This window comes from Phocoena sinus, chromosome 15 (genome assembly GCF_008692025.1).
Source record: "Phocoena sinus isolate mPhoSin1 chromosome 15, mPhoSin1.pri, whole genome shotgun sequence".
NCBI classification, from domain to species: domain Eukaryota; kingdom Metazoa; phylum Chordata; class Mammalia; order Artiodactyla; family Phocoenidae; genus Phocoena; species Phocoena sinus.
Window position 1 is genome coordinate 83290429 of NC_045777.1, and position 16041 is coordinate 83306469.

Consider the following 16041-nt stretch of genomic DNA (forward strand, 5'->3'; position numbering starts at 1 on the left):
TAAAAAAAAAAAACAATGAATACACACTTATTCAATACCCACATCTGTGTATTTTCATTCAGCTCAGTTGTCAAAACGCAGGCATTTCAGTGATCCAACCATATTAGAAACCCAAAACCCAGTGGGCCCGGGTAGTGGTATTTCAAGAAACACTTAGACAAGAAGTAAAGCACAAGTAATTTTATTGGGTAGGAAATTTGTTACAGGCTTTGGTTCTAAATTCCCTTCACACCTGCTTGTTCTCATGGCTCATTTACAAACCCAGTGATGTCTACTTTTTCTTTTTCTTATTTGCAATGGATTTGCTGGACTGGGACACCACTGTGTCGTCTTTCAGGAGGCTTGGCATGAAATTCAAGGATGTGGCATCCACTGGTTCCTTGATCACAGTGATGGCGACCTCATAGTCTTGCCTTTTGGTCTCTTCCTCTCTCAAGCTTTTCAGCCTAACAAGAAGCAAACACAAGAAAGTATCTTTTTTTTTTTTCGCAGTACGCGGGCCTCTCACTGTTGTGGCCTCTCCCGTTGTGGACCACAGGCTCCGGACGCGCAGGCTCAGCGGCCATGGCTCACGGGCCCAGCCGCTCCGCGGCATGTGGGATCTTCCCAGACCGGGGTACGAACCCGTGTCCCCTGCATCAGCAGGCGGACTCTCAGCCACTGCGCCACCAAGGAAGCCCGATATCTTTTTTTGTCTTTGAAATTTCAAAACCGGTTTTTATGTTGTATGTGGTGTAAAGTAGTCCATACCTGGATCTCAACAGTTTCTGTGAACAGAACTAAACTGTCGTCACTGCCTGAAATAAAAAGTGGTGCAATAGCTAGTTTAAGACAAAGTTTTCACACATCTAAGGTGACTTGTGACACACTTGTCTCTGAAGCAACTTAGCTAGTAAGTAGCCTTTTAAAATACTGTTGTAAAAAAATAAAATACTGTTGTAGCCGTTTTCCTTAAGTCTAATGCTCTCTTCCACAGACCAATGGGCTTGAGATGCCCTTTACAGAGATCAGACATTTGCACTTGGGACTGACCTGTCTGCATGGAACTAAGCCTGGACAGTGGTTCTAGAAAGGTAAGTGTGCGGCCTTTGCTAGGTGCTCACCACGCACCAAGCATTGTTCTCGATGCTTCACAAACACTAGCTCGCTCACTCCTCACAACAGTCCTACAAGGTATCACCTCCACCTTAAAGATGCAGAAACAGGCACACAGGGACAGACCTCACCAAGGTCACCCAGGTGATATAAGTGATGGGGCTGGGATGTGAACCTGGGCAGTCTGGATCTACGTCACGCTGCCTCCTCGTGGATGCCTAGGGATGCCTTAGACAACCAGGACAGAACTGGTGGCTACGGGTTCCCAGCTGCACATGAGGACGTGCCGCCCTTCGGAAGGCGGAGACTTTTTTTTTAATATATACTTTTAGATTATTTTATTCATTTTTTTTTTTGGCTGCATTGGGTATTCGTTGCTGCATGCGGGCTTTCTCTAATTGCAGCAAGCAGGGGCTACTCTTCATTGTGGTGTGCAGGCCTCTCATTGCAGTGGCTTCTCTTGTTGCGGAGCATGGGCTCTAGGCGTGCAGGCTTCAGTAGTTGTGGCACACAGGCTCAGTAGTTGTGGCTCGCGGGCTCAGTAGTTGTGCCTCGTGGGCTCTAGAGTGCAGGCTCAGTAGTTGTGGCGCGCGGGCTTAGTTGCTCCGTGGCATGTGGGATCTTCCCGGACCAGGGCTTGAACCCGTATCCCCTGCATTGGCAGGTGGATTCTTAACCACTGCACCACCAGGGAAGCCCAGAGGTGGTAGACTTTCAATGAAAGTATTTGGTACTGAAGCTTCTGGTGGCTACAGAGGACAGGAAAGAAAGATGCCCAAGAGCCGGGCGGGCGGGCGGGAGGGAGCCGAGAGGTTCACTGAGTTACCTCGCCTCCAGCTCCTCATTCTCCACCTTCCTCTGAAGGGCCATCGCTTCATTATGTAGCCTGTTTTCCTTTACTTTCTCCTTGAGGGTTTCTTCGTGTTTATGTGCTTGGAAGAGAGTGTTCACAAAAAAGATGTACATGTTACTGATCCATGTATTGAATTTTTCCTTTTGTTCATCCTTGGATTTTTCTTTTTCCTCTGGAAGAAAGTTTGATTAAAATGAGCATTAATACAGTCTTGCAATAACTCTGGGGTCTGTGTTCCAGTTCCCCAGTTCTGTCACTTCCTGTGCTGGGCTGAGTGTCCTCATCCCCCCATAAGGTGGGTGACACTGTGCTCCTCGTGGGCTTGTGAGGATTAAGGTAACTGCAAAATGCTACAGAATCACCTGGAACAAGGCTGGCATCAGCTGACCACAGCCATGATTGTCAACACGTCCTTCAAGTCTCCTGGTACCTGCTATTTTTTTCCTAAATAGCTTAAATATTTTGGTTTTCTAAAATTAAAATCTTAGAAAATTTACAAGATTCCCATGTTTCAGAGAAAGAAAAAAAAAACTCTTGGCTTTTGCATACACTGTCTTTAAAGGCAGTTTTCACTAAGAAAATTTCATTTTATTTTATTTGTTTTGTTTGTTTGGCCGTGCCACACAGCTTGCAGGATCTTAGTTCCCCCACCAGGGATCAAATCCGCGCCCTCAGCAGTGAAAGCACAAGAGTCCTAACCACTGGACCTCTAGGGAACTCCAAGAAATTTTTAAGAAGGATTTTAACTCTGAATAAGAAGGTAGGTAAAATTATTGACTTGGTAAGGAGTTGCTTCACATCTACTAAGGCCAGCAGATACACACTTTGGAATGTGTTTCATATAGTTGATTCCAGGAAGACAATGCTTTGGATAGTTCTGTAATATCAATAAGACTGGGGAACTTTCAAGAGAGCAATTGTTTTTTGACTGTGTCTATAGCTTGGGCTGATCTGCTGTTTGATGGCAGTGATGGGAGAGGAGTATGGGCACAGGTACTCTGTAAACATAGCATTCTGTGACCAATCTACCCTCCATCCCAGGAGCTACTGTGACGGGCCCAAGAGTGGAAGACTAATGCAGAGAACCTTGATGCTGGTGCCAGATTTTTTTTTTTTAATGTTTGTTTATTTATTTTGGCTGCTCTGGGTCTTCGTTGCAGCACACGGACTCTTAGTTGCGGCACGCATGTGGGATCTAGTTCCCTGACCAGGAATCCAACCCGGGGCCCCTGCATTGGGAGCACGGAGCCTTACCCACTGGACCACCAGGGAAGTCCCGCCAGTGCCAGGTTTTACAAGGACTAAGAGAAATGAAAACATACCCATAAAGACTTGCACATCAGTGTTCATAGCAGCATTACTCCTGATAGCCAAAAATGGAAACCACCCAACCGTCCATCAACTGATGAGTAGATAAAATGTGGTGTATCCACACAGTGGAATACTGCTCAGCAACACAAAGGAACAAAACACTAATATGTGCTACAACATGAACGAATCCCAAAATAATTACAAGTGAAAGAAGCAGACGCAAAAGAATGACTCCATTTCTAGGAAATGTCCAGAAAAGGCAAATCCATGGAGAAAGTAAGTCAGTGGCACCAGGTGGCCCACAGGCACCCCCCGGGCTCCAGGCACCTCACCCACACACACCAACCCCCCGTGGCCAGCTACCTGTGGTGGTGAGGGTGAGCTCTGGCAGGTGACTAGTGAGCACACACAGAAAGCTGGCCCAAATCTGTGGGCAACGGAAGGACCACAAATTCCAGCTTTAGCACTGACCTTGGGAAAGCAAGGTACGTGAAAAGGTGCTCAGCATCACTGATCATCAGGGAAATGCAAATCAAAACCACAGTGAGATGGACTTATATACACTACCAAATATGAAACAGATAGCTGGTGGGAAGCAGCCGCATAGCACAGGGAGATCAGCTCAGTGCTTTGTGACCATCTAGAGGGGTGGGATAGGGAGGGTGGGAGGGAGATGCAAGAGGGAGGAGATACGGGGATGTATGTATAGCTTTGTTAGAAAGCAGAAACTAACACACCATTGCAAAGCAATTATACTCCAATAAAGATGTTAGAAACAAAAAAACAATGAGAGGGAATTCCCTGGAGGTCCAGAGGTTAGGACTTTGCGCTCTCAGTGCTGAGGGCCCAGGTTCAATCCCTGGTTAGGGAACTAAAATCCCACAAGCCACGAGACAAAGCCAAAAAAAAAAAACACACCAACTCACACCTGCTAGAATGGCTTGCTTCAAAAAGAAGAGAGATGCTGTCAAGGATGTGGGAAAACAGGACCTTTGTACGGTTTTGGTGGGATTGTAAATTGGTACAACCAGTATGGAAAACAGTATGGGTTTCCTCAAAAAATAAAAAAAGAACTACCCTATGATCCAGCAATTCCACTTCTGGGAATACATCCAAAGGAAATGAAGACAATATGTCGAAGAGACAGCTGCACCATCACTCTCACAGTGGCACCATTTACAACAGCCAAGACGGGAGACGGCCTAGGTGCCCCTCAGCAGATGAATGGGTAAAGAAGAGGTATGTGTACACAGTGGAGTAGCACTCAGCCATGAAAAGGAGGAGAGCCTGCCATTTACAACACCATGGATGGACCTTGAGGGCATTACGCTAAGTGAGGTAAGTCAGACAGAGACATACAAATACTGTATGATCTCACTTATAAGTAGAATCTATTTTTTAAAAATACAAACATATAAAAAGAGATCAGATATGTGGTTACCAGAGGAGGGAGATAGGGGACACTGGAGGAAGGTGGTCAAAGGTACAAGCTTCCAGTTATAAGGTACATAAGTACCAGGGATGTAACGTACAACACAATGGCTGTAGCTAACACTGCTGAGTGATGTATGTGGAAGTTGTTAAGAGAATAAACCCTAAGTGTTCTCATCACAAGAACTGTTTTTGTGTGTATTTATGAGATGATAGATGTTAACTAAACGTATTGTAGCCATCATGTCACAATACATGTAAGTCAAGTCATTATGTTGTACACCTTAAATTTACACAGCACTGTATGTCAATTATATCTCAGTAAAACTGGGGAAAGAAAAGGGTTAGATCAATGCCTTGAAAGGGAACTCTGTCAAGCCAGGGGGCAGAGTTGGGAGCAGCTGTCCCAGCCTAATTATATTTTAAAAGATGGTTGTACATTTTTATAAATGTTAAATCATTTATAAGCAACAGTTTGCTAATACCAAAGTTCTATTATTAAAATACTCACCATTTTGAGATAAAAGAAAGGTTCGCTCCTTTCCTGGAGATTTAAAGTTCATTTTGGAAGTTTCTCCATCACTTGGAGACTTCTTGATCTTGGGCTTTTTCTTTAAAAAAAAAAAAAGAAAAGAAAAATCATAAAGCAAAACATAACTTCTGCATCATTATGGACTAAAACTAGTTTTCTACATTATAAATAATTAGAAAAGTATTAATGAGGCCATTATCCTTATGCTAATTTGACTATTTCTAATCTGCCTAAAATTTGACTTTTTAACCTGTATATTCGTCCTGTTAAGGAAATGAATAACAGAGCTATTGTATCTGCTGGAAGGCTTCCCCCAGGAAACCAAGGACTAGAAAATACTCCCTGGGCCTGTTGGGAAAGTATTAATCCATCTCTTAGTGGCTTTAATTACTATATATATATATATATATATATATATATATGTAACCATATATCAATACATGCTGTTTACGCCTACATTTTTATCTCCAGTAGATCTCACCCTTGAACTCCAGACTTTGTCTCCAGCTGCCACTTGCTGTCACCACGTGGATGTCTCATCAGGCACCTTAAGTCTGACATGCCCAAACCCAACCCTTTAATTTCACCCCCAAAACTCATCTCCCCCTCAAACCCCAGTCCTCCCCTTCATGATAAATGGCAGCTCTGTTCTTCCAGTCGTTCAGGCCAAAAAAAACCTTAGAATCATCTTTGCCTTCTCTTTCCCTCTCAAACTCCACAGCCTTCAAAATACATGCGGATAATTCCAAGAGCTTCCTTACAGGTTTGTCAACAGCAAAGCCATCGTAAGCCTACTGACCCCCCTTGCCCAGGGCCCCCTCCCGGCCGGGCACTGCCTCACTCAGTGCATCTTCTGGGCCACGCCGACGTGGCTACACCTGCTGCTACACCCCTTCCAACACCCCAGAGGTGCTCCCGCCTCAAGGCCCCCGCACAGGACAGTCTCCCCGCAGCTGCGCTCAAGTGTGGCTTCATCCGAAGACCTTCCCTTCCCACCCAACCCTGTCTCTCAGTCTCCACCGCCTGCCTCGCTTTCCACCGCATCACTGATCCCTCCCAAGTGTAAAGAAGTATAGCACTGCGGTAACGGGTGTAAATCCTGGAGTCGAACTGCCTGCGTGCAAACCCCCAGCTCCACTGCTTACCAGTTCTGTGACAGTGGGCAGGTTACTCGACCTCTCTGTGCCTCAGTTCCCCCTTGGAGCCGATGAAGCACCTACAGGTCGTCTGGGCATTAAATGAGCGGACCCCTGGGAAGTGCGTAGCACCTGGTAAGCACCCCGAGGGTGTTCACTCTTCCTGTTCTTCACGTGTCACCACGTCCCTCTCTCCCCCGGAATGTGATGCCCACGAGAGGACGGGCTTTCTGTTCCCGCCAGAACCCTGGCACCGGAAGAGCCCTCACCACATAGCAGGTGCAGCAGTAGATACCATGGCCGCGGCACTGTTTTCATGGGTAGCTGTGAATACAAACCTCTGATTGCCTTATCTTGCTCGTGTCAAGCAAGACTCCTAACTTGCTTGAAGACGACTTAGTGCTGCTGTCCTGCACCTCAGATGCCTGGCTTCTTAGAGCACTTGGACTCCTGTTCCGGGTGTTCTGATCAACGACAAACACATAAGAGGATTTCTGGTTTCCGTGGAGACACACGTGTACGTGATTTTAACGTGGTATAATTGATTTACAATGACCTGCACATAAGGCGCACTATGACGGTGAGTTTCGATGTGTCTACACCTGTGAAACCGTCACCTCAGAGAGTGGACGTATCCATCACCCCAGGTTTCCTGTGCCCCAGGAAGCCCTCTTCCCTCATCCTCGGGCAACTACTTACCTGTTTTCTGTCACTACAGATCACTTGGCATTTCTAGAATTCTACGTCATTGGAATCACAGCGGTATGCATCCTTTTCTGTGTGGCTTCTTTCACCCAGCATAATTAATGCACCCATGCTGTTGGCATGTGTTATGAGTTATTTCACTGCTGGCTCATTCCCCGTTGTATCGTTATAATAGGACTTGTTTATCTTGATGGATGTGCGGTGCCAGATTGGAAACCAGACGTGAACTTGATCGGATGGTTTCTGAGGCTGTCCCCGAGGCCAGCGTGTCCGTGTGTGGTTACTGGAGTCCATGTGCTGCCATCCACGCAGGCATGCGTGAGTTTAAGGTAGACATGACCCAGCCCCAGCCTGTGGCCAGGCTCTCGGATGACCTGGAGGGGGCGTATCTGCTGATCGGGTGGACTGGGCACTACTGAAGTTGAACCTGCACGAGGGTCCAAGGCACATCCTGGGACTCGTGGTCAGGTGCTCCTTAGATGACCAACAGTGAGAGGTCTCTCTGAGTGAGCAGCTCTGGCGAGTTTCCCAGCTGGGGTTTCCGCTGGCCCCCAACACTCTCCCTTGTGGCTCCGAATGAAGGACTCAACGATCAGAAACCCTTCCAGCCCACTACCCTGAAACCGCCGCTCCATCTGACCCAGTGGCTAGATCTTTCGGTCAACGGCCCACGCTGTCCCTGCTCCCCCAAGGCTTTGGCGTGAAGCCCAGTGTCCAGCCCCATGAGCAGGTCCTGTCCTCTGGGACGCGCCCAGCATCCTGCACACGCTCGGGAGCTGTTCCTTGGCATCTGTGCTCTGTGACGAGTGATCCACTCTTGTAAACGCTAGATCATGGGATGAAACGTTTCATAAAAACCACCTCAGATGCCGTAGGCCTGGTGGTCCAGCCAGGGGAGCCCCACACCCCTGAGGGTGTCGGTAGGCCCTCTGACACTCATTACGTATCTCCACTATCATAGGTCATGACCAGAAAATACATTTTCCCTAATGTAGAAAAAAAACAATACACTCCTTTCAGAATGTGAAAAGAAGTCTTAAATAAGTTATTTCCTGAAGGGTTACAAAAGCCCAAGATAGTCTTGATGATGGTTTAACCATTCCAGAATAAAACCCATTCCTTACTCTGTAAATTCTAAGATATTATTTGTTACCTGATTTATCTTTGTATAAGTGATTCCAGCTTTGTTTCCAGACGAGTCATCATTTGGAAAATTTAAATAGAATTTAGTCGATTGGTTAGTAACAGAGATGAGTGCGAAGCTTAACAGAGCTTCAAAGAATTCCAGGAAAACCAGCTGAAATAGAAGAAAATATCAGGGGTCTTATTCATCCTGACACACCTCGAGGTGGACCAGCAGTTCTTCTGGGTGTTTGTTCTCCAGAAAGTACCACCTTGTTCAACACTCAGGCGTCATGGGCGCACAGCAGTTTGCAATAAAAACTACAGCATTTAAAAGATCTGTGAGGATGTACATTCTCTCCTTAGCTTGTAAGTCATTTTTCTATTTGCCGGAAACATTTTATTTTATATTAGCTAATTGAGGACAGTCACTTTCAGAAGTATTTCTTTTTTTCTTGGACAACTAGAGAAGTGGCACCTGTTAAGAGTTGGTGCTGAATGGCTAAGCCCTCTGGAGATGCTGGGATAGGGTGAACATAGTTTGTACATAAGGAGGATATGAATGGGGAGGGGCGTTGCAAAGGGAAGACTGTTACGGTTTGAACTGTGCCTCCCAAAAAGGAGTTGGAGTCCTGTCCCCCAGTATGCTCAGATTTACAGATAATCGAGCTAAAGTGAGGCCGTTAGGGTGGGCCCTAGTTCAATGTGGCGGCTGTCCTTACAAGAAGAGGGAAATTTGGACCCACAGACAGAAACATAGGAGACAATGTGAAGAGACATGGGGAGCAGACAACCTCTACAAGCCAAGGAGAGAGGCCTGGAGCAGATCCTTCCCCACAGCCCTCAGAAGGATCCAATTCCAGCAACACCTTGATTTCTGACTGTCAGCCTTCAGGCAAGGTATGTGTTATATAAGCCAAAAACAGTTGGCAGGGGCGGAGGTTAGCAAGTACAAATGTCCTGAGGTAGGGGTGTGATGGGCGTATTCAGGGAACAGCTAAGCGGCAGGTGTGACACAGTGTCAGACGTGGACCCAGAGAGGTGGCCGTGCTGGCACCTTTGGTGCCAATCCAATCTTGGTGTCCCAGGTAGAGCAAACAGCCTGAGTTGGATCTGTACCGTTCGTGACACCTGTTTACAAACCTCAAGTTTAAAGTTGCTGTCAATTCCATCATGCATGAAAGGATTATCTTCTGCTATGACCTCCACAAATTTGCTCGCTGTTAATTCTTTATTTATCATTTTAAATCTCTATAAAAGAAACAACCAATCAAATCATAATGGCTGATAATTACAAACAGCTATATATTTTTAAAGTTAGTTTATACCAATACAGCACTTTAAGGAGATGGTCTAGAAATAAGTATCTTAAAAACTGGTAATTTTGAAAAGCATTCTGGATTAACATTGGTATTTACCTCTCTACTCCTTCCCTAATCCCTCTAAGACAACAGTAAAGATTTTTTTAGAGGCATAAACATAGGACAGAGAACGGGAGAGTGGATGACCCAGATGTGAGATATCAACACAGCTCTACTGGTGGGAAAGCGCTGGACTAATGGGCTTAGCAGAACAAGGAGCTGAGAGCTCAGGGAGGCAAGAGGCAAGTCGAGTCCAGTTGCAACTCAGGAAGGAGTCAGCTCTGAAAGCCATGCTACAGGTAAGGCTGAACACAGGAAGACTCCCAGAAAGTCTAGGTGAAGACCCTTTCCACATCTAGACTGAAAACAGAAGGTTGACTCGCTGGAGATACTGAACCACAGTGCATTTGGCTCCCCTAAAGTCACAGTCCTGCTGAAAACAAGAATTAGGGGAAAGTGCACATTGGTAGGGCCCTCCCTTCACACCGACCCTTCCCTCCACTCTGTTCTAAGAACTATGAAAACCAGGTTCATATCCCCCAGGCAGGAGTTAGGAGAAATCCTCCCCTGGAAAATCGAACATCCAAGAGAAAAGCTCTGTCAACCACAGGCTGGTGGAGGGTCTTCCCTGGCAGTCCAGTGGTTAAGACTCCACACTTCCAATACAAGGGGTTTGGGTTCGCTCCCTGGTCAGGGAACTAAGATCCCACATGCCACGCGCCACAGCCAAAAAGACAAAAGACAAAACTGTGGGCTGGGGAGGAGAAAGGGGAGAGGTGGGGCAGTTTCCTGGCTTGGTTACTCCACAGTGAAACCTAATCTTTGACAAGTGCCGCTCATCCACATGAACTTCCAATCAGCCTTTATTTATTTTATTTTATTTATTTTTTTATTTTTGGCTGCGTTGGGTCTTTGTTGCTATGCTTGGGCTTTTCTCTGGCTGCAGCGAGCAGGGGCTACTCCTTGTTGCGGTGCGTGGGCCTCTCATTGTGGTGGCTTCTCTTGTTGCGGAGCACAGGCTCTAGGCACGCGGGCTTCAGTAGTTGTGGCACATGGGCTCGGTAGTTGTGGCTCACGGGCTCTAGAGCGCAGGCTCAGTAGTTGTGGCACACAGGCTTAGTTTGCTCCGCGGCATGTGGGATCTTCCCGGACCAGGGTTCGAACCCGTGTCCCCTGCATTGGCAGGTGGATTCTTAACCACTGTGCCACCAGGGAAGCCCCCAGTCAGCCTTAGAGTGTCACAGTCCTATCTATGAGTGGACAGCCAAGTTTCACCACACATGCTATGGGGAAAGCCTTAATATAAAAGCCAGAGAACAAAACCAACAGAGGTGGGGGAGGGAGATCTGGACTTGGAAGGAACAGAGGCAATGTAAAAAGCCGAGAAAAAAAAAATTCCATTTAGCTCCCCCACCCCCAATTCATTTCTTCAGTGGAATAAGAGAGATTGCATCCATGTTTTAAAAACAAGCAAAATGCTTAAAAAAGGGTCAAAGGATTAGAAACTTAATAGCAGAAACTCAAGTAGAAGGGGAAAGATAATGCAGGAAATCTCTCCTAAAGGAGAACAAAAAATAACAAAGATATGGATGGTCAGAGAGAAAAGACTAAAATAAAATTAAATTGGGGGGCTTCCCTGGTGGCGCAGTGGTTGAGAGTCTGCCTGCCGATGCAGGGGACACGGGTTCATGCCCCGGTCCGGGAAGATCCCACATGCCGCAGAGCGGCTGGGCCCGTGAGCCATGGCCGCTGAGCCTGTGCGTCCGGAGCCTGCGCGTCCGGAGCCTGTGCTCCGCAACGGGGGAGGCCACAGCAGTGAGAGGCCCGCGTACCGCAAAAAAAAAAAAAAAAAAAAAAAAATTAAATTGGTCCAGGAGGTTTGACACCCATGTTCCTCAAAAAGGATGGAGAAAATGGAAGGCAGGAAATCTGAACAAGTAATTCCAGAGCATTTTGCAGGACTGAGGGGCACAGGCTTCCAGTGTTAAATAAAGCTCACGAAATAAACGTAAAAAGACAAACACCAGGGGCTTCCCTGGTGGCGCAGTGGTTGAGAGTCCGCCTGCCGATGCAGGGGACGCGGGTTCGTGCCCCGGTCCCGGAAGATCCCACGTGCCGCGGAGCGGCTGGGCCCGTGAGCCATGGCCGCTGAGCCTGCGTGTCCGGAGCCTGTGCTCCGCAACGGGAGAGGCCACAACAGTGAGAGGCCTGCGTACTGCAAAAAAAAAAAAAAAAAAAAAAGACAAATACCAAAGCTGCATCACTGTGAAATTTCAGAACAAGGATAAAAGTAGATTGTAAAATATTTCACGAGGAAAAGAAATTATATCAAAATGACTGAGAAGCAACAGTAATCAAGACAGTGTGGCACTGGTAGGAGGATAAACATACAGATAAATGAGATACAACTGAGAACCCAGAAGTAAAGCCACACATCTATGGCCAACTGGTAAGAGGATAAACATACAGATAAATGAGATACAACTGAGAACCCAGAAGTAAAGCCACACATCTATGGCCAACTGGTAAGAGGATAAACATACAGATAAATGAGATACAACTGAGAACCCAGAAGTAAGCCACACATCTATGGCCAACTGGTAAGAGGATAAACATACAGATAAATGAGATACAACTGAGAATCCAGAAGTAAGCCACACATCTATGGCCAACTGGTTTTTGACTAGAATGCCAAAACCAGTCAATAGAGGGAAAAACAGTCTACTCAACAAATGGTGCTGGGACAGCTGGGGATCCACACACACAAGAACTGTGGGACCCCCTACCTCAGACCATATACTGTAGAAAAACTAATTCAAAATGACCTAAAAGTGAGAGAGAAAACTCAGAAGACAACATAGAGGTTAGTCTTCATGATCTTGGATTGACAATGGATTCTTTTTTTTTTTTTACATCTTTATTGGAGTATAATTGCTTTACAGTGGTGTGTGACAGTGGATTCGTAGACTTAACACCAAAGGCACAAGTGAGAAAAGAAAAAAATAGATAATTGGACTTCATCAGAAACCAGCAAAAACAGAAGGTTTTAAATCAGAGTCTCATAACATAACATACTCAAATGTTCAGGTTTCAGTGGGAAATCACTGACTCATGGTGCCAATAGCCAGGAAGATATCAAACTGAAGGAACAAAGAATCAACATATGCCAACACCAAGATGACAGAGGACACAGAGTTAAGTGACAAAGATTTTAAATAAAATGCTTAAATGAGCCATTACAAACAGGCTTGAAACAAATGGGGGAAAAAAGAAAGTCTCAGCAAATGAATGGAAGAAATGAAGCACTAAATGGAAGTTTTAGAACCAAAAACTATAATAATTAAATTAAAAGCTCAACAGATGGGCTCAAAAGCATAAAGAAAGGGATAGGAGAAAGAATCAGTGAACCTGAAAATGGAATAATAGAAATTATCCAACCTGAACAACAGAGAGAAAATAGACTGGAAAAAAAAAACAGACTCAGGGACCCATGGGCCTATAATAAAAGATCTAACATTCATGTTATCAGAGTCACAGAAGGAAAGGAAAAAGAAAGGTGGGTTGAAAAAGTACATGAATAAATAAGGGCTGAAAACTTCTTAAACTTGATAGAAACACAAACCTACAGATCTAAGAATTTGAGTTGAATCCCACATAAGATAAACCCAAAGAAATTCACATCAAGACACAAGTCAAACTTCTGAAAACTAAAGACAAAGACAAGAGTCTTGAAAGTGATAGTGAAACGACACCTTCCTATCATGGAAAAAGTTCACATGATGGCAGATTTCTCATCAGAAAGCACAGGAGCCAGAAGGAAGTGGCACAGCATTTTCCAAGTGCTGAAAGAGGACTTTCAACTCAGAATCCTCTTGCCAGAGGAAACATCCTTCAGGACTGAAGGGGAATTCAGACATTCTCAGATGAAGGCAAACTAAGAACTGGTTGCTAGCAGACCTACCTGAAAAGGATGGCTGGAGAAAATTCTCTAAAGAGAAAGGAAAGGATAAGGAATCCAGGAACTTCAGGAAGGAAGAACAAATATTGTAAGCAAAAATATGGGTCGGTACAATATACTTTCCTTTTCCTCTTGAGTTTTATAAATTATATTTGGCAGTTAAAGCAAAAATTATAATATCTGATGTGGTTCTAAAGGTAGGCAGAGGAAATATCAATTATAAATGGTAGGGGGTAAAAAGATGTAAAGGGAAGTAAGGGTTTCTGTACTTCACTCGAATTGGTCAAATGATGACACCATTAGACTGTGATAGGTCTAAATATATTTATAGATAGATACTCAAAACAACACTATTAGATCGATCTAAATGAAATTCTAAAAAATGTTTAACCTACAGGAAGGCAGGAAAAAGAAAACAGAACAAACAAAAATCAAAAATTAAATGGCAAACTTACACCTAACAAACCAATTATATTAAACATACACGTTCTAAATACACCAACTGAAAGACAGATACTGGCAAATACTGCTGGTGGGACTATAAGATGATCCAGCCACTCTGAAAAATAGTTTGGCAGTCTTTGAGACAAATACTCACCATATAACTCAATAATTACCGCCTGGGGCATTTATCCCATAGAAACCAAAACCTGTCCACAGTGGTTCATACTATATTTATTCTACAGCCACAAACTATAAACAACCCAAATGTCCATTGATAGATGGATGCATAGACAAGTCACCACCGTATCCGTCAAATGGAATGCTATTCAGCAGGAACAAAGAACGAACTATTTATACACGCAACAACGTGGATGAATCTCAAAATGACTGTGCTTTCTCACAAAGAGAAAAGAGAGAAAAGAGATACAGAGGATAGAGTATTATAAACTATTTTAGCTAGAGTCCCAGAGTGAAAAAACGGTTCTGAAGCAATGATTAAACAAGTGATAGTGGAAATTTTTACAAAACTGATGAACACCATTAATCCATGGAGTCAAGGTAGCAGGTAGCAAGTTGGAGAGATTCTTACTGGCCAAATATGGGACAATTTGACCATGGGGGATGGGGGGAAGACTGCAGTGGATTGAAACACATCAAATATGTGTAAGCCCAGGAGTTATAATGATGTTTGCAAAAGCTCATTAGTCACTGTTGAAGAACTGCCAGGATATCAACTCATTCTGAAAATTAGTAAAGGGAAAAATTGAGCACTTATCCTTCCTTTCCTGTGTATTTCAGAGTCATCAAAGAGCTGATGAGGTAAAGTTCTTTATATCGGATTCACAGCTAAGAAATGCAGATGGAATGATAGAAGATTACTATTGTGGGACCCTTAAGGAAATAACAGATGTCAGCAATGACTGTCAGGGCTACTCGAACCACTAGTGAAAGGTTTATGGGGAACGTTGAAATGGAAGGATTCTGCTGACACCATATGACCCGCTGGTTGATCTCAGCATCACTAAAAGGGAGCATCCCTGACGTGACACAACAGGAATTAGCCAGAAGCACCTGCAGCTTCGTCAGGAAACAAACAAAACCTGAGGGACTTCCCTGGTGGTGCAGTGGTTAAGAATCCACCTGCCAATGCAGGGGACACAGGTTTGAGCCCTGGTCCGGGAAGATCCCACATACCAGGGAGCAACTAAGCCCGTGCGCCACAACTACTGAGCCCACGTGCCTAGAGCCTGTGCTCCACAAGAGAAGCCACCACGATGAGAAGCCCGTGCACCACCACAAAGAGTAGCCCCCGCTCGCCACAACTAGAGAAAGCCGTGCAGCAGTGAAGACACAGCACAGCCAAAAGTAATAATAATAATTTAAAAGATTTTAAAAAAAAACAAAACCTGAATCTAATCAAGCTTCTAATTCTAGTGACCACTTTGATGGAAATAAAGGGGAAAAGGAACAGCTGTCATCAACTCTGAGGATGCAGCCAATCAAAACTGAAGTCTGACCAGTCAGTCTACAGGGACAAATGGCCTCATTTCATCAATAATAAGGGACCACAGAGAAGAGGGAAAGTGAATAAACAGCTGTATAATATTCCATCCCAAAAAACCACGTACTTCAAAAAATTATTTCCTATCAATACTAGTTTTTCGTATATATGACATTTAAATTTGTAAAACCAGTTTTTTGTATACATGTGACACTTAAATTTTCTTAAATCACTCTATCCCCTATTAGTAGTCAATCCTTTTAGTTTTATCCTTTATCTACCCACAAGTATAAATTTAAAATATCATGAAAGAAAAACTACCAAGAATATGAGAATATTGTAATAAATTAGATATTCTATTTTTCAAACTAATAATTTTCTTAAATCACTTTTTTGATGAACAGTAGTTTTTTTTAAGTGACATCCATCCCCCACCTTCCTTTAAATGGAAAGGTCTGCATCAGTAAAGATGCTGGAGGCCCCGCTGACCATACCCCTCCCCCCTGGCTGGGAAGCCCATTGGGCACAAGCTCCTTCTGTCACAGGCCATTAGAGTTACTCTCTACTCTCACAGGCCATTAGAGTTACTCTC

The 16041-nt window shown here is 44.6% G+C and overlaps 1 protein-coding gene across 5 annotated transcripts in view; it reads right to left on the reverse strand.

The window, feature by feature from the left end:
* Nucleotides 1–30: 30 nt before the first annotated feature.
* The window catches only part of RSPH10B (radial spoke head 10 homolog B), a 40271-nt gene continuing 24260 nt past the window's right edge, over nucleotides 31–16041 (reverse strand). For 3 of the 5 annotated variants that reach the window (XM_032603928.1, XM_032603927.1, XM_032603929.1), the window contains 6 exons: nucleotides 9329–9436; nucleotides 8217–8360; nucleotides 6697–6822; nucleotides 5202–5301; nucleotides 1922–2120; nucleotides 31–446 (listed from right to left, as the gene is read on the reverse strand). In XM_032603928.1, coding sequence (XP_032459819.1) covers nucleotides 272–446; nucleotides 1922–2120; nucleotides 5202–5301; nucleotides 6697–6822; nucleotides 8217–8360; nucleotides 9329–9436 — 852 coding nt within the window. In that variant the 3' untranslated portion in view covers nucleotides 31–271. Of the gene's footprint in view, nucleotides 447–1921; nucleotides 2121–5201; nucleotides 5302–6696; nucleotides 7890–8216; nucleotides 8361–9328; nucleotides 9437–16041 lie in introns of those variants that run through there. The other 2 variants (XR_004345630.1, XM_032603930.1) reach the window with 2 other exon arrangements.